The 16,079-nt window shown below is 63.6% G+C and overlaps 3 protein-coding genes across 4 annotated transcripts; 2 read left to right on the top strand and 1 right to left on the bottom strand.

Annotated features, from left to right (window-relative positions):
* The first annotated feature begins 443 nt into the window (after nt 1-443).
* Nucleotides 444-4,210, top strand: PRPH (peripherin). Of its 2 annotated transcripts, none has more exons than XM_040654904.2 (7): nt 444-793; nt 1,875-1,935; nt 2,091-2,186; nt 2,273-2,440; nt 2,572-2,697; nt 2,792-3,012; nt 4,013-4,210. In XM_040654904.2, the coding sequence occupies exons 1-7, from the start codon at nt 453-455 to the stop codon at nt 4,017-4,019; spliced, it is 1,020 nt and encodes a 339-aa protein (XP_040510838.1). In that variant the 5' UTR covers nt 444-452; the 3' UTR covers nt 4,020-4,210. The 2 variants fall into 2 exon arrangements, with proteins under 2 accessions (XP_040510838.1, XP_015128082.1); XM_015272596.4 differs by having other exon boundaries at nt 4,010-4,210.
* A 395-nt stretch (nt 4,211-4,605) lies between these two features.
* LOC107049257 (pH-response regulator protein palI/RIM9-like) lies at nt 4,606-6,661 on the top strand. The gene is made up of 7 exons (XM_040654903.2): nt 4,606-4,821; nt 5,071-5,114; nt 5,219-5,440; nt 5,518-5,567; nt 5,677-5,919; nt 6,048-6,149; nt 6,259-6,661. The coding sequence occupies exons 1-7, from the start codon at nt 4,652-4,654 to the stop codon at nt 6,409-6,411; spliced, it is 984 nt and encodes a 327-aa protein (XP_040510837.1). The 5' UTR covers nt 4,606-4,651; the 3' UTR covers nt 6,412-6,661.
* Nucleotides 6,662-7,021: 360 nt separating this feature from the next.
* On the bottom strand, nt 7,022-10,918 carry C1QL4 (complement C1q like 4). Its single transcript, XM_015272599.4, has 3 exons — nt 10,833-10,918; nt 9,132-10,600; nt 7,022-7,631 (listed from the first exon to the last, which is right to left on the bottom strand). The coding sequence occupies exons 2-3, from the start codon at nt 9,645-9,647 to the stop codon at nt 7,452-7,454; spliced, it is 696 nt and encodes a 231-aa protein (XP_015128085.1). The 5' UTR covers nt 9,648-10,600; nt 10,833-10,918; the 3' UTR covers nt 7,022-7,451.
* Nucleotides 10,919-16,079: the final 5,161 nt, after the last annotated feature.

Below are 16,079 nucleotides of genomic sequence, written 5' to 3'. Positions count from 1 at the left end.
TCGAAGAGCGCAAAGGTGGGGGGGGAGGGGGGCAAAAAAAAAAGGAAAAAATAAAATAAAATGCTCCAAAGCCAGAAAATCCGCTTTAAATGCTTATAAACGCGTGCCCAAAATGGCACGTTACGTTTTTTCTTAAATGACGTTACGTTGTCTTTCTACCCTTGCTTACCGAAATCTAATTACCGGGGGGGTTCAGAGGCAGTGATGGGGGGGGGGCGGGGAGCGCACGCGAGGCTCAAACCCCGCTTTGAGCTCCCAGCAGCTCCCAACTGAGCCCGGGGAGCCATCGGGGGAGCCCCGTCCCTCCCCCCGCCCCCCCCCCTCAGTCCCCTCCCCCCGTTTCCCTCCCGTTGCTCCTCACTCCCGTGTCCCCCCCCCCGCCGGGGCGGAGCCGCCGCCCGCCGTCCATCCCCGCAACCGACGGCCGCCTCCCTCCCTCCTTTGCAGCCGCGATGCGCCGCGATTTCTCCCCACCCCGGGACCGCCGCACCGTCGACGCTCCGCCGGTTCCCGTCGATGGGCGTTCGGCGGAGCGCAGCGCGGAGCGGACGGAGTTGGCGGCTCTGAACGATCGCTTCGCCGCTTTCCTGGAGAGGGTGCGGGCGTTGGAACGGCAGAACGGAGCCCTCCGCTCAGCCCTCGGCCGCGCCGCCGCCGCCCCCCGCGCCGCGGGGTTGGTGCGGGGAGAGCTGCGGGGGCTGCGGGAGCGGCTGCAGCGCCTCGGCCGGGAGAGGGAACGGCTGCAGGGAGAGCGCGATGGGCTCGCGGCGGAGCTGCAGGGGCTGCGGCGGCGGTGCGCGGCGGGAGGAGGAGTGGAGGGGGGCGGGGGTATAGCGAAATGTATAGGGGAGGGACTGGGAGTGATGTGAGGTGAGGAGCGGGGATGCGCCGGGATGTGATGGGGAGGGAGGGGTGGGCGCACTAGGATGTGTAGGGGGGGAACTGGGAGCGATGTGAGGTGAGTTAAGGACTGGGATGTGCTGGGATGTGCTGGGGAGGGGCTGGGAGTGATCTGGGGATGGGGACTGTGGGGTGAACCGGAATGCACAGTGGTGGGGGCCGGGGGTTGCACCGGGAGCCACTGGGGTGGGAGGTGGAGGAGGCTCTGGAATGGAGACCGTGGGATGAACGGGGATGTGTTGAGGAGGGGCTGGGTGTAGTCCGGGGGTGGGAACTGGGGATGAATGGGGATGCACCGGGATGGGGTCTGGGGAGTGCAGCAAAGGTCATAATAGGGATGGGCAGTGGGGGATGCATCCGGAGGTGCTGGGGGCGGATCTAGGATGTGCATTGGGATACGCTGGGGGTGGGGAATAGGAAACGCAATGGGGGCCACAGGGATGGAGATTGAGATGCACTGGGATGGGAACAAGGAAATATTCTGGGGCCATATGGATGGGCAGTGAGGAATGCCTGGGATGTGTTGCAAAGGGGTAGGGCACGTATTGGGGTGGGGACCAGGGATGCAGTGGGGACAGGGACTCCAGAATGAACCAGGACACACCAGGGAGGGACCAGGGGCAGTATGGGGTGGGGACCAGGGGATGGGCCAGGGATGTTGGGTGGGGACTGAGATGTGCTGCAAAGGACCCGGGTGTATTTTGGGGGGGGGTCTTGGAGATGCAGCACAGTGGGATCAGGGGATGTGCCTCAAAGCCCTTCCAACCCAACCACTGCCATGGGTTGGTTGCCCCAACACTTCATCAGGCTGCCCTGTGGTCCCACACAGCCCGGCCTTGAGCACCTCCGGGGTGGGGAACCCACCATTTCTCCGAGCAGCCCATCCCAGAAGCAAAGAATTTCCCCCTTATGAATCCCTAAAATGGGGTTCTGCGCCCCATCTCCACTTTGACCTCCCTCCCGTTGCACCCCAGGCTGGAGGATGAGATGCAGAAGCGTGAAGATGCGGAGCAGAGCCTGGTGCTATTCCGCAAGGTGAGATGGGGGGGGGGGGTCCCGTGCACCCCATATCATTCCAATAGGCAAAGGGCTCAGGGACGCCCCATGCACTCAGCCCAGGGGGTGGCCCGAAGTGCATTGGGGGGGGGGTTCCATCCTCTTTGCAGCCCCCACAGCTCTACCCATTGCAGGACATGGACGACGCCACGCTGTGCCGCCTGGAGCTGGAGCACAGGATTGAGCTGCTGATGGATGAGATCGGCTTCTTGAAGAAGCTGCACGAGGAGGTTGTGGGGCGGACCCAAGGAGGGGGAGGCAGGGGGGGGGGGGGCACATAGGGGCTGTGGTGTGACGGCGTATTGTGGGCACATAGGAGCTGTGGGAGCTGGAGGTGAGAGCTCAGAGCCCACAGGCGCAGGCAGGGGCACGAATGGAGCTGCAGCAGCCGGACCTGACAGCTGCACTGCGTGACATCCGCACGCAGTATGAGAGCATCGCCGTCACGAACCTGCAGGAAGCCGAGGAGTGGTACAAAGCCAAGGTACCCATGGGTACCCGCGACCCCACCACCACCACCTGCAGTTTGCTGATGTGGGGATGATAGGGGCACCTCCACAATGCTGACCCCCCTCCTCTTCCCTCCCCCCCCCCCACCCCCCCCGGTGCCTGCAGTTTGCTGATCTGTCAGATGCTGCCAATCGTAACTGCGAGGCGCTGCGGGTGGCCAAGCAGGAGATGAACGAATCCCAGAGGCAGATCCAGAGCCTCACCTGCGAGGTGGATGGGCTGAAGGGCATGGTGAGCGCTGGGGCATTGTGTGTGTGTGGGGGGGGGGTTGCAAGGAGCCCCCCGTGCCCGTGCCATCCCTTTGCGTCCCCCTTTCATCCTGCAGAATGAAGCACTGCAGCGACAGATGCAGGAGATGGAGGACGAGTTCAGCACGGAGATCAGGAGCTACCAGGAGGAGATGGGGAGGCTGGAGCAGGAGATCCGGAGCATGAAGGAGGAGATGGCGAAGCAGCTGCACGAATATCAGGATCTGCTCCGTGTCAAGATGGCTCTGGACGTGGAGATCGCCACGTACCGCAAGCTGCTGAACAGCGAGGAGGGCTGGTGAGGCAGGGGGGTGTCCTATGGGGAGGGTGGCACTGAGATGTGACCCAAAGGGTGCGTCCCTTTGGGTGCTGGGAGGCCGAGAGGTGCAGCGTTGGGCTGCGCACAGCAGTTGTGCAGACCTCAGCCGTTGGGGAGGGTCCCCTTCCCATTGAATCCCATTCTTGTTGGATTGAGGTGCAAAATCAGGGTCACCTCCCCCTGCACCCTGCGGCCAGGACCCCCAGGGGCCGCAGCTGTGTCCCTGTGCCCCCACCCCAAGGCTTTGTCTGGAGGGGTGGGAGAAGGGCTTTGGTGGTTTCTCCCCTCCTCGGTGCTTGAATCAGCACTGAGCCCTGCGTGGAGGATGGTGCTCATCAGAGCCATCGTGCTGTGGGATGGGAAGGTGAGCTCCGTGCCCTCCCCAAATGGGTCTGACCCCTCCCCAAATGGGGGCCGCCCCCTTTTTCTAATGGGTTACACCCCATTAATGAGGCTGCCCCCCCATCCCCCCCAATATGGGCTGGTTTAGCAATAGAGTTCACTATATTCATTTAAGAGCCAATGCATTCATTTAGCAAAAGGAATCCATGAGTGCCAATTCTGCAGCTTCCCTGCCTGGCTTTGCTTGGGGTGGGAACAGCCTCGTTTTTCTGAGCAGTCCCACCGGAGTCACAACAGACTGCCTTTATCTCTGCATCCAGCAGGTGCAAGGACCTTTTTTGCTTGGATCTCACGTGTTGTTTTGGGTTGTGGTGCACTGAGATAGGAAGTTATGGCGTTACGGCATAACAAGCAATGGAAACTTACCAAACTGGGGGGGTGAAAAACAGCTAAAAGGTCCTCCAAGGGCAGAGGGGGGCTGATTTCCCCCCGCCCCCACCTCTGGAATGAATATGACCCCCCAATGGCGTTGCTCCCCCCTCAAATGGGTTCTGACCCCCTCCCCATGGAGCTGGCCCTTCCCAATGGGGGCTGCCCACCCCCAATGGCTCTGATGTCCTTTCTCCCCCCGCAGCAGGTGGTGATGGAGTCATGCAAGGAGTGGAGCCCAAGTGATGGAAAGGCCTCCCCGGCCGCCCCCCACGCCTGTGCCTTTATTTATCGCTATTTGCTGCTGTGCTCAACGCTGTAGCAGGGCGACGGGGGGGGGTGTCCCGCTGCTGCCCACCCACCCCCCCCCTCCAACTTCTCAGCCGCGAATAAAGAATGGAGCTTGGAGGAGGCGGAGTCACTGCAGGGGGCGGGGCTGGAGGCCTTGGGGGGCGGGGCTGGAGGCCTTGGGGGGCGGGGCCTTCGGGGTGGGGGTCTGCCACTCTCCCCCAGTCCGCCCACGGTCACTCTACCTCACCCCTCCACCCCGTGGTCCTCTGTCCTCTCTATGGTTTCCCCACCAATCCCTCTCTATGGTTCTCCCCTCTCTATGGTTCCCCTCCTCTCTATGGTTAGTCCTCCCTCCTCTCTATGGTCCCTGCGCTGTCCCCGCCCCCGATCCCCGCGCCGCGCCCCATTCGCTCGGCGCGGGCCAATCCGCACTCCGCGCGCATCCCATTGGCCGCGCGGGGACCAATAGGCGGCCGCGTCGAGTTCGGCAACGGGCGGCGGGAGAAGCGGGGCGGACTCGAAGTGGCGGCGGTGCGGGGGGCGGTTGTGGGGCGCGATGGTGGTGGGCGGCTCTTCCCAGGAGAAGGAGAACCGCTCCCCGGGGCCGAACGTCACCGTGAAGCTCTTCCCTTACGGCCGTGTCCCGGTGCGGGCCCGTTCCCGCCGGGCGGAACATGGAGACGGCCCGAGCGCGGCCTGCACAGCTCCGTCCCGCGGGCAGCCCCGGTGAGGGGGGGAGGGGAGCGGCGTTGAGTTTGTGCCGGGGGGGCTGCAGACAGAACGCGGAAGTGGGCACGGGGTTCCCTTTACCCCCCCCCCCTTCTTTCTCCCCCCACGTCCCCCCCTCTCCATCTTTTCTCCCCCCCTTCCCCCTTTCTCTCCCCCCCCCCCCCCCTTCTTTCTCCCCCCGCCACGGGAGGGGACCCTCCGTTTTTTGGGGCGGGGGTCCTCACTGTGCTGCTCTGTTCCCTGCAGTGACACAGAGGTGGAGCAGCCCCCGCCCCCAGCGCTGGATGCAGGTGGGTGCCCCCCCCCCCCTCCCCCCGTGGCACCCCGCGGTTGGGTTCCCCCTCCACCTGACCATGACCCCCCCCCCCCCCCCCCGTGACCTTTTTCCCCACAGAGACCACCGTCACCCCCTCACCTGTTGCCACCCCTGTGGTGGGGACTGTGGGGCGCGGGCCCTGCTTGGCCCGCAGGGTGCCCGCCCGTGCCCCCCCCTCTGCCAAAGGACCCTCCCCTCTGAGTACAGCAGGGACCCAAACCGCACTGCCTGGTCCCCTCCGTACCCAGGAGAGTGCATCCATGGGGCTGAGGGTCCCCAAGAAGAAGAGCGGCACCCCAGGTACATCCTATCCCCCCCTCAACCTGCTGCACTCTGAGGGGGTGCTGTTGCTGAGCCCTCTTCCCCACCCCCTTCAGGCTCCTCCAGCACTGGCTTGACTCTCCGTGTCTCTGTCACCAAGAACATGGTGTGTATGTTAAAAGGGGGGGGGGGGGGAAATGCCAGCTCTGACACCTTTCCCCCCCCTCTGCCCCCCACACCCTCATCCTGCTCTGCTCTCCTCTTTCATTCCACAGCGTTCTGCCCCCAACACTCAGTGCTCCCTCCGCACGCCGTGCTTCATCCCTTGCAGCTCCCAGCCACGTGCCCTGAAGGTGGGGGACAGCTTGAGCACTGGGGAGGGGTCCCAACCTGTCCCCCCAGCCCGTGCTGATGGCGTTGTCCCCTCGGAGACCCCCCTGCGCTGGCGACCGACTGTGACCCCCCAGCCTGACCCCAGTGCAGACACTGCTGATGACAACGAGCTGTCCCCATCCTGGGTGAGTGTGTGCTGTGGGGCATTTTGGTCCCCATATCACATCCATTCCTCCCCTCCCCCCCCCCCATAGCTAGAGGTGGGGGCTTGGAGTGCTGGGGGTGCTCTGACTGTGGGAACTCTTCCCCCCAGGACAAGGTGGTGGTGCAGCTCTTCAAGGGGAACGAAGGCCAGCAGGACTCTGAGGTGACGATGGCACTTCCCAGCAGCACCCCAAGCCCCAGCAAGGCACAGGTAGGGGGGGCTGCAGGGGTTCCTGGGCTCAGGGCTGGATCCTTGGGTTGAGGGGGGACCCTGGGGGTGGGTCCCACTCCCAGCCCCGCGCTCAGTCTGTGTCCCACAGCGTGCAGCCCTACTCCTGCAGCAGTTGCTGCAGATGGTGAAGGACCGACCAGATGCCGTAGCGGTGCTGATGGAGCTGTGGGGCCTCACGGCTGAGTGGGGGGTGGACCCCATACCCCAGGACCTCCTGGACACCCACAGCCTCTCCTCATAACTGTGACCTATGTGGGGACTGAGCTGCATCTCTGTGAACAAAGGGAGTGGGTGAGGGCACAGGCAGACCTTCCTGCTGGTGGCCAGGTGGCTGTTGGGGGGCACAGATGGACCCCTGCAGCAGGCAGACCCCTCTCCATGCAGGGCAGTATGCGTCCCTGGTCCTCCAGTGGGCGTTCTGGGCACAATAGGTGAGGGACGGGGGGATGCGACACCGAAAAGAAGTGTGAATAAAGTATTTTTCTGCTTCATTTTGCTGTATGGGGTCTCCGTGGTGCCCCTGGTTGGGACACATCCTCTGATGTATCCCCTCGGTTGGTGGCAGTGCCGTGCGTTGGCCACACGGTGACAGCAGTGCCCGCAAGGTGGGAATGCTCACATTCCTTCAGAGCCCCCACGGAGCCCGTAGGAGAGGTGGTGGGGCTGCGTCCTGCTGCCATGTCCCTGTCAGTGTGGGGGGAGGGTGACCGTCCCCATCCCTGGTGGCAGCCATTGCAGCGGGACAGTGTCAGTGCCCCCATTTCTTACTGCTGTGGTGACACAGGATGGGCACAGCTCCGCCCCCCCCCACCCCTGCCGTGCCATCCCCATGGTGAGGCTGAGGCAGCAGCTGCACCTCCAAACCCGCTATATTTTATTGGGGGGAACACAGAGTGCAACAAACGGCTGCGGGGTTTGGGGATGGGGGGCTCCGGGGGGACAGCACAGCAATGGGGGACCCCAATGCCCACAGGTTGCTGACATGCAGGGGCGGGCAGGGAGCGTTTACACTCGTGAGTGGGTGTGTGGGGAGGGGCTGTGGGTGCACACACGTGTGCAACGTGGAGGAGGCGCGTGGGGACGGCAGTGAGCATGCACGTGCGTGTGTGACAGGGAGGGGGTGCACGGGGGGGCTGCTGTGTGTGTGCAAAGGAGCTGCGAGGTATCGGTGCCTGCAGGGCAGAGGTGCACAGCCCTATGGGCATCATCACCTCGGGGCTTTAGGGGAGGGCAACGGTGCCTTAGGAGCTGCCCCCCCCCCCCGACCCCTCAGCCCAGTGCTCAGTCAGGGTAGATGATGAAGCCTGAGAAGGTGCTGTACTTGTTGGTGTTACCGCCGTGCACTTTGCCACCGTCCAGCTTGACGCACACCTCATCACCCACATCCAGGTGCAGGATGACGCTGTTGCTGGCGTAGTCGTAGTTCTGATCCGCGTCCTGAGCGATGGCGCTGGCCCTAACCTGGGGGGGGGGGGGGCGGGGATAACAGCCATCAAGGACCACCCCCCCCTCCCCCGCAACCACCATCACCCCGATATGTGGTCCCCAGGGGCACGGGGTGCTGAGCTGCTCTGTGCCCCCCCCCCGCCCCCAGATCCCCTCAGTCTGCCATCCGTGGCTGCTCAAGGTCGTGCCGCCCACCTGCGGCACTGTTGTGGTGCCAGGAGGTGGCAGTGCCAGAGCCCCCCCCCTCCCACCCCCCAACAATGTCCCTCCAGTTTGGTGGCCCTGCACTGTGTCCCTGAGTCCCACATCCTCCCCGGTCCCACAGGCAAAGGGGATTGCAGAGCCCTGGTGATGGAGCCCACAGCCACCCTCAGCCTCCCCCCACCCTATGGTTTCTTGGGGGGCAGCTGCCATTGGGGTGGCAGACCTGGCATCCACCATAGCGAATCGATGCTCATTTATCCCATAATAAATGGAAAATATCTGGGGAGAGGTGGGGAAGGGCTGAGCTGCATCTCTGTGAACAAAGGGAGCAGGTGAGGGTGCAGGCATACCCTCCCGGCGGTGGCCAGGTGGCTGTTGGGGGGTACAGATGGACCCCCGCAGTAGGCAGACCCCACTCCATGCAGGGCACTGTGTGTCCCTGGTCCTCCAGTGGGAGTTCTGGGCATAAAGGGGGGATTGATGCCCCAGATGTGGGTGGTGGGGATGGATGTGGGGCTGTGGGGCTCTGCTGGTCCACCCCCCACATCTCTGCAGAGGGCAGAAGAGAAGGGATAGGAGAAAAGGGATGAGGTATGCAGGGCTGAAGGGAATAGGATCTGGGGGGGGGGGGCAGGGATGGAAGATGTGGGATCGGGGGAATGGGGATGGGAGTGGAATGGAGGGAATGGGATTGGGGATGGAGATGGGTGTAGGGGAATGGGGACGGAGAAATGGGGGTGGAAGGAGTGGGGGATGATTGGGGAAATGGGATGGAGATGGGTGTAGGGGAATGGAGACGGGGGAATGGGGACAGGGGAATGGAGATGGAAGGAATGGGGATTTGGAGAAATGGGATGGGAATGGGTGTAGGGGTATGGGGATGAGGGGATGGGGATGGAAGGAATAGGACTGGGGGAATAGGATGGAGATGGATGTAGGGGAATGGGGATTGGGGAAATGGGAAGAGTGGGAATGAGTGCTGGGTGATGGGGAAGAGGTTTGGGAATCAGGATGGAGGACTCGGATGGAGGAAACCATATATGAACTGGGATGGCAGGAATTTGGGGCAGGAAGCTGGGGGGAGCCAGGATGAGGGAAAAGCAGAATTGGAGAAGCAGAATGGGAGGAAACACAATGGGAAAACCAAACTGGGAGAACTGGAACGGGAGAGCAGGGATGGGGACAGCAGGCAGCGGGAAGAGGGCTGGAGGAGGCAGGTGGGGACACAGATGGGGCTGGGAATCTAAGGGCAAAGGGGCTGAAGAGGAACACGGGGGCCCGGTGGGAGCTGCTGGGGGTCCCGTCCCATACCTGCCCGTTCTTCATGAGGTCAGCCCACATGCTGGTGCCGTCGCCGCCGCGCATGAGGACGTGGTAGGTGAAGAAGTAGATGCCGGGGAGCGGGCAGGTGAACTTGCCACTCGACGGTTCATAGTAGTTGCCCACATTGGTCACCACGTCGTCGAAGCGCAGCACCTCGTAGCCCTCGTGGGGCTTCCGCAGCCCCGCATAGAACGCAATCTTGGGGCTGTAGAAGGAGGGTATGTACCCCCCAGGACCCGGCCCTGGAGGTCCCGGTGGTCCCGGCCGACCCGGTTCACCTGGAGGTCCCCGTGGTCCCGGTGGTCCGGGGGGGCCCCGAACGCCGGCACGCCCTTTGCGCCCCGGTTCTCCCTTTGCCCCCGGTAGGAAGGGAGGGGGGGAGGCGGGAGGCAGCTCGGGGTAGGGGTCGCAAACCATGCGGCAGCTGCCCAGCATCTCGTAGTGGGCGGCCGCCTTGGAGCTGTGCACCAGCAGCGGGATGGCCACCAGCAGCACCAGCACCATGGCCACGCCGACGGCCGCCCCGGCCACGCGTTTCCTGCGGCTCAGCCGAGAGGCAGCCAGTGCCAGAAGGTCCTCGTCACCCTTGGGAGCGATGGTGGAGCCGGGGGGGTGGACGGCAGGGGGCCGCCCGCTGAGCCTCACGGCGCGGCAGGGAGAGGGCTGGGAGCGAGGATGGGGCGGGATGAGGACAGCGGTGGGGATGGGGCTGGTGGCAGGGAGGGAGGTGGGAATGGGGACGAGGATGGGGACGGCGGCAGGGATGAGGTCGGGGATGGGGATGGGGAGAGCAGCGGGGATGGGGATGGGGATGGAAGTGAGGATGGGGTTGGAAACAGTGGTGGGGATGGTGAGAGCAGAAGGGATAGGGGCAGGAATGGGGATGGAGGTGGTGGTGGGAACAGGGATGGGGAGAGCGGTGGGGCTGGAGCCGGCAGCAGGGATGGGGACGGGGTCGGGGCTGGGGATAGCAGCAGGGATAGGGATGGGGACGGGAATGGGGATGAGGACGGCAGTAGGGCTGGCACCGGAGCTAACAGCAAGGACAGGGATGGGGACAGGAATGGGGCTGGGATCGATGGGACCAGGAGCGGGGGTTGTGGATAGGGATGGGGATGGGACAGGGATGAGAGAAGGAATAGGGACAAACGGATGGGGACAGCACCGGGGCCGGGAGCGATGGGGCCGGGCGCGGGGCCGGGCACGGAGCAGTGGGGCTGGAATTGTTGCTGGGACCGGAGCCGGGAGCGGAGCTGCGGGCGGAGCCGGGACTGGAGCTGGAAGAGGGGACGAGCGTAGAGCCGGTGACGGAGCCGGGAGCGGAGCCGGGACCCGAGCCGGGAGCGGAGTCGGGGTTGGAGCCGAGAGCGGAGCCGGGAGCGGAGCTCCCGCTGTAACCAGGACCGGAGCCGCTGGCGGAGCCAATGGTGCAGGCAGGACCGGAGCCGGTGCTGGAGCTGGTGATGTAACCGGAGCCGGGATGGAGCTGGGACGGAACTTCTCGCCAAGTTCCCCGAGAGCGGCACCCCCCGTACCGGCAGCGGCCCCCGGGGGCGTCCCCGCTCTCTCGGTGCGCGCCGGCGGTGGCTCCTGGGGCGGCTGCGCGGCGCTGTCGGGGCCGCCCCACCGGGCCTCGTCCCCCCCCCCTTTGCACCCCCCCGGGACCCCTCGGTGCCCGCCGGTGCCCACCTGCCGCCCGCGGTTGCGGGAGCCACGTGCCGAGTCCGCCACCCGCACCGCACCGCGCCCGCAGCTCCGCTCCGCCCGACGGCACCGGGCACGGCAGGGGCGGGGGCGGGCGGGGGGTGCGCGGGGCTGGGGCGGGGGGGGGGGGGCGAGGGAGGGAGTGGGAGAGAGGGGGTGCAGGGAGGGGGGTGAGTGCGTGTGCAAGGAGGTGCTGGTGTGCGTGGGAGTGCACGGGCTTGCAGAGCTCTGCGTGTGTTTGTGGAGTGTGCATGGGTGTGTGGAGTCATGTTAGTGCACGGGAATGGGTGTGCAGAGCTCCGTGTGCATGCACGCAATGTGCACTTGGGTCCGTGCATGAATGTGTGCGTGCAGAGCTGCATGTGTGCAAGGTTGTGCACAATGCATGGATGTGTGCACGGGGATGTGTGCACAGGGGGATGCTGGTGCAGGGCTGTGTGTTTGCATGGGTGTGTGCATGTGTGTAAAGGGCTCAGTGTGTGTGCACAGGGCTGCATCTGCATTGGTGAGTGCACGGGATGCGTGTGCCCATGGGGCTCTGTGTGTGCAAGCAGCATATGTGTGCACAGAGCTATGCCTGCATCCATGCGTGCACAGAGATGTGCAAGACGTGGGTGTGAGTTTGCCAGGGTCACGCTGCGTGCATGCATTTCTGTGTGTGTGAAATGGGTGCAGTGGGTTTGGTGGGGGCAAGCTGTGTGCATGCATGAGGGACCCCCCCACAGCTCTCCATCTCCAGCCCCACTTGGGATCCCTGCATGCCTGCGGCCACCAGCCCATTTCTAGGGGCCACTCATTATGGGGGGGCTCGCCCACACTGGACCAGCAGAGCAGCAGCTCCCCAGGGCTGGAGTTCCCTCCATGGATGCAACACTGGGGTGGGGATGCAGCCCGCACCCCCAGGGGGAGCAGATTTATGGTTGCTCTTTTCAAACCCTGACAGGTTCTATTGCTTTGTGCGCAGCCAAATCTCACCCTCCGCCCTTGGGGTGCAGGGCTGCTCCCCATGGCCTCACTGCTGCAAGTGGGGAGGGGGACACAGCCCGAAATGGGAGTGCTCTGGGACCAGCAGGGCCCATGCATGTCCTTGCAGCCATCCCTCTGCACCTATGTGTGCACGCAGGGATGCAAGCTGGGGGGCTGCAGGTGTGCATGCATGCATGTGAGTGCATGCACTGTGCATGTGCATGCTTGTGTGCACATGCCTGTATGAGTGAGTGCACGCACCATGCATGTGCATGTAAGTGCACGCACCGTGTGCGCCCGTGCTTGCGTGCATTTGCATCTGTGCATGCCTGGCGTGTGTGCATGCATGTGTGCAGATGCACGCTGGCACGCGGGCGGTGGGAGATGTTCCTTCCTGCGTCATTTATCCAGATAGTTTTTAAATTTGCAGGCTGGGCCAGCTCCCTCCAAAGGGCGCCGATCCATCAGCCGGGCTCCACGACGGATTTATGGGCCCTTTATGCCGGAGGATCAATGCAATCCTGAACCGCCCGGCGCTGTTTGTGCAACAAATTACAGCAGTGGGAGCAGCTCCCGCAGAGGGGATGGGGTCCGGGAGCGATCGATGCTGCCCGAGCTGTCCCCTGGGGATGGGGACACCGGAGTCCCACCGCCGTCACCGCCCTTCTGTTGGCTGATCTTAATGAGCAGCAACAGCGAATTAATTAGGGAGGCCGCGAGGGGAAGCCTGAGCGCTAATTAGGAAGAGCCGGGGGCATACGGGGAAAGGGAGCTCAGTGGAAAGGTGACACTCATGGGGACATGAGGGGTCCCGGCTGCTCCCAGCACTCCCATCCCATTGGGGTCCCATTGGCGGTGCTGCATCCAGGGGCAGCTGCAGCCCCAGCACAGACCGAGAGGAGAGGGAATGCAGAGCAAACACTGCCGGTAAAATAGCGGCAGCACGGAGGGAAAGGTCAACCCCGGAGAGAGCAGCGGTGGTGGTGGGGAGATGGGGGGGATGGAGGCTTGGAGATGGATCCCACTCATGGCTATAGGGGCATCTCAGCCCCACACAGTGGCACCAGCGGTGGAGGTGCCCCACTTTGTCACAGTGGATGGGGATGCAGTGGCAGTGGGTCCCCACGCCATGAGGAGAAGTGGGGATGACACTCCTGGGGACTGCGTGGGGCCGGCGGTGATGGACGTGTCCTGCAGCAGCTATGGGGACGCTGCGGGGCACCGAGCCCTGCCACGAGCCCAGGGCTGGCAGCGGAGCTGGTGAGCAGAGCATGAATAAATGCATGATCCGCAGCCCTGGGGCCGTGAGCGGGGCCGGCACGGGGAGGGGGGGCCGTCTGGCGGGCACCAAAGCACGGTCACCATCTGCCTCCGCAGGCAGGGTCACATCCTGGTCCCCAAAGCCCAGCGTGCCCAGCGCCTCGTGCCCAGTGCACGGTCTGTGATGCACTGTGAGTTGCCCTCAGTGCCCCTGGTGCACGGCACGCAGTCCCTATGCATTGTGCACGGTCTCCAGTGCACAGTGCACAGTCCTGGTGCATCATGTGCAGTCTGTGGTGCACGGTGCACTGTGCGCGGTCCTCAGTGCACGGCACACAGTGCACACTCATTGTGCACAGACCCCAGTGCACAGTTCGTGATCCACAGTGCATGGAACACAGCCCCCAGTGCTCGGTGCCCCATCCCAGCACCCAGAGCGTGGTGTCCCTGGCCCCCTCCCTGTGCCATCACCGAGGCACTTCCCTCCCAGTTGCTGCCCTGCACTGGGACCAGCAGACAGATTGGTGTGTCAGCGCCCGGCACGTGGTCACGGGGGAGCCTTGTGCAAATGAATATAGATTGGCCGGAGGCACCCGGGCGCCGCGCTCCATCCAGGGCGTGTTTGCAATAAAGCCAGGCCGTGTGCCGGGCCCAAATTGGATGAAAATTGTCCTTGAATGGAGACAAATAAACCAACAGCAGCGGGGGGGGGGGGGGGGGAGGACACATGGCCTGGGGGGGGCTGCGGGTGGCTCAACAGGTCCTGAGGATGGAGGGAGGGCGATGCTGCCTGCGTGTGTGGTGACAGCTGGAAAGTGTCACCTGCTGCCTGCATGGGGGCCTGGCACCTTGTCACCCCCCCCCCCCCAGGATGAGGGAGTCCCTGTGCCCTGTCCCCAGTGCACATCCTGTCCCCAACGTGAGCCCTGTCCCCAGTGTGCACCCACCCCTAATTTGTGCCTCCCCAGCACACGTTCTTTGTGCTCCAGCACCTCCTGAGCACTGGCATCCCTCCCTCTGCTGCCCACCCAAGTTCGTTAACATCTGCTGCTAATTGCTGATGAGGCAGCTGGGGGGTTATTAGCGGGGCATGGCCCCACATGTTGAGGCTGCGTTAGGCTCTGGATGAGGTGAGTTGGGGAGCAGATGACATTGGGGAGGGGAGGACTTTGAGGACCCCCAAGTTCACCTGCACCCTGTGTTCCTGGGGGGGTCCCCGTGGCACTGCAGCCCCATTGTGAGGAGCAGCGCGGTGTCAGCGGGGGGTGACAGCCCTGAGATGGGGGGATATCCCCATGAGAGCTTGGGGGGGGGGGGGGATTCATGACCCCCCCCGGCTGAGTCACTGCTGGGGCGGCAGTGGGGCCGTCCGTCACCACATGCCAACGCGTGACGAGATGGATGGCTGTGGGCTGCCCCGGATTAATTCTCTGGACAAGCAGCATTTATTAAGGATTCAGAGGATGTCGGGTGGAGAAATCCATCCCAGCCAGGCGGTGATCAAGGGGGGGTGGCGGGGGCGCAGGGTCCCACTGCCCCCCGCCGTACAGCAGAACCCGCAGCCCCCCACCCTGCGCCCCACTGTCCCCCCGTGCCACCATCCCGGTGCCCCCCCCAGGGCTCACCCCCACCCCACGGGGTCGGGGGGCTCATTGCACATTCACCTCATGCCTACCTGAGGCACCCGCTGACAAATAGACATTTAAATCAGACAATTAGCTGGCCTCCACCGCTGACATTTTTAATGTATTAATGTGCATCAACAGCTAATACATATAAAATTCCCCTAATAACAGCACTTGGGTAAAGGGGCTGCTCTGCAGCCCGGCGCTGGCAGTGATGTACGAGTCCAGAGGGACTCCGGCCCCGGAGTTTGCATTAATTACCAGCAAACTGACAAGGCAACGTGACATTCGGGAACGGCGCCGGATGCCTTCAACCGACCCTTTGGGTGTGTGATGGTGGTGCGTGCACACGCGTGTGTGGATGAGAGCACGGGGGGGTTGGGGGGCTGGGGGTGGGGGATGCGGGGGTAACGTGGGTGGGAGGGTAGGATGTGCGTGGGGTGTGTGTGCAGCATGGGGACAGGTGTGTGCATGAGGCTGTGTGCGTTATAAGGATGCGTGTGGATCAGGATAGGATGCGTGTGCATAGGGATGTGTGTGCATCACAGGGGCAGGTGTGCTCAGAAGTGAGCGTGCAAGGGGATGTGTGTGTGTGTACGGAGGGATGCGTGTGCAGCATGGGGACATGTTTGTGCACTGGGGTGCGTGTGCATCTTGGGGACAAGCGTGTGCATGAGGTTGTGGGCATCATAGTGGTGTGTGTACACCAGGAGATGAGGTGTGTGCTCAGGGGTGCACCATAGGGACACGTGTGCATGAGGTTGTGTGCATCATAGGGACACGTGTGCATGAGGATAGGATGTATGTGCACAGGGACGTGTGTGCTCCATAGGGACAGGTGTGCACAGAAGGGTGTGCATCATGGGGATGTGTGCATGCAGGGATGTGTGTGCACCATGGGGACGCATTCATGCACATGGGGGTGTGTGCAGCATGGGGACACGCGTGTGCATGAGGTTGTGTGCATCATAGGGACACGTGTGCATGAGGATAGGATGTATGTGCACAGGGATGCATGTGCATCATACAGACATGTGCATATGTGTGGGGGAGGATGGACACACGTGTCCTGGGGACGTGCATAGCAGCTGTCCCATGTGGGGCAGCCCCCAGCTGGACACCCCCAAACGAGGTGATGACAAATGCTTCAATTAGTGGGAAGGCTCCGCCAATCGATGCCTTAAACGCTGCCGCCCGGAGCTGATCAATGCCTCCTATTACACCCAACAGGGGGGTATCCAGCACACCCCCCCCCCCTCCTCCCAGGACCATCCAGACCCACGGGGGGCTCCTGTGCTTTGGGGACATGGGGACACCAAGGCCTGGAGGTGGAGGTGGGGGATGCTGCCCACCACAGTGGGGCTGAGGCCCCTCCTTGCCT

The sequence above is a fragment of the Gallus gallus genome, chromosome 34 (assembly GCF_016699485.2).
Source record: "Gallus gallus isolate bGalGal1 chromosome 34, bGalGal1.mat.broiler.GRCg7b, whole genome shotgun sequence".
NCBI lineage: Eukaryota > Metazoa > Chordata > Aves > Galliformes > Phasianidae > Gallus > Gallus gallus.
This window is presented reverse-complemented; position numbering and strand designations above follow the sequence as displayed.

Excerpts from the sequence above, each read along its gene's own strand:
- LOC107049257 (XM_040654903.2), top strand. The coding sequence starts at position 4,652 with ATGGTGGTGGGCGGCTCTTCCCAGGAGAAGGAGAACCGCTCCCCGGGG. Across the intron at positions 4,822-5,070 it reads CCGTCCCGCGGGCAGCCCCG|TGACACAGAGGTGGAGCAGC; the intron begins GTGAGGGGGGGA and ends TGTTCCCTGCAG. Across the intron at positions 5,441-5,517 it reads GAAGAAGAGCGGCACCCCAG|GCTCCTCCAGCACTGGCTTG; the intron begins GTACATCCTATC and ends CACCCCCTTCAG.
- C1QL4 (XM_015272599.4), bottom strand. The coding sequence starts at position 9,647 with ATGGTGCTGGTGCTGCTGGTGGCCATCCCGCTGCTGGTGCACAGCTCC. Across the intron at positions 7,632-9,131 it reads ACCTCATGAAGAACGGGCAG|GTTAGGGCCAGCGCCATCGC; the intron begins GTATGGGACGGG and ends CCCCCCCCCCAG.
- PRPH (XM_015272596.4), top strand. The coding sequence starts at position 453 with ATGCGCCGCGATTTCTCCCCACCCCGGGACCGCCGCACCGTCGACGCT. Across the intron at positions 794-1,874 it reads CTGCAGGGGCTGCGGCGGCG|GCTGGAGGATGAGATGCAGA; the intron begins GTGCGCGGCGGG and ends GTTGCACCCCAG. Across the intron at positions 2,187-2,272 it reads TGAAGAAGCTGCACGAGGAG|GAGCTGTGGGAGCTGGAGGT; the intron begins GTTGTGGGGCGG and ends GTGGGCACATAG.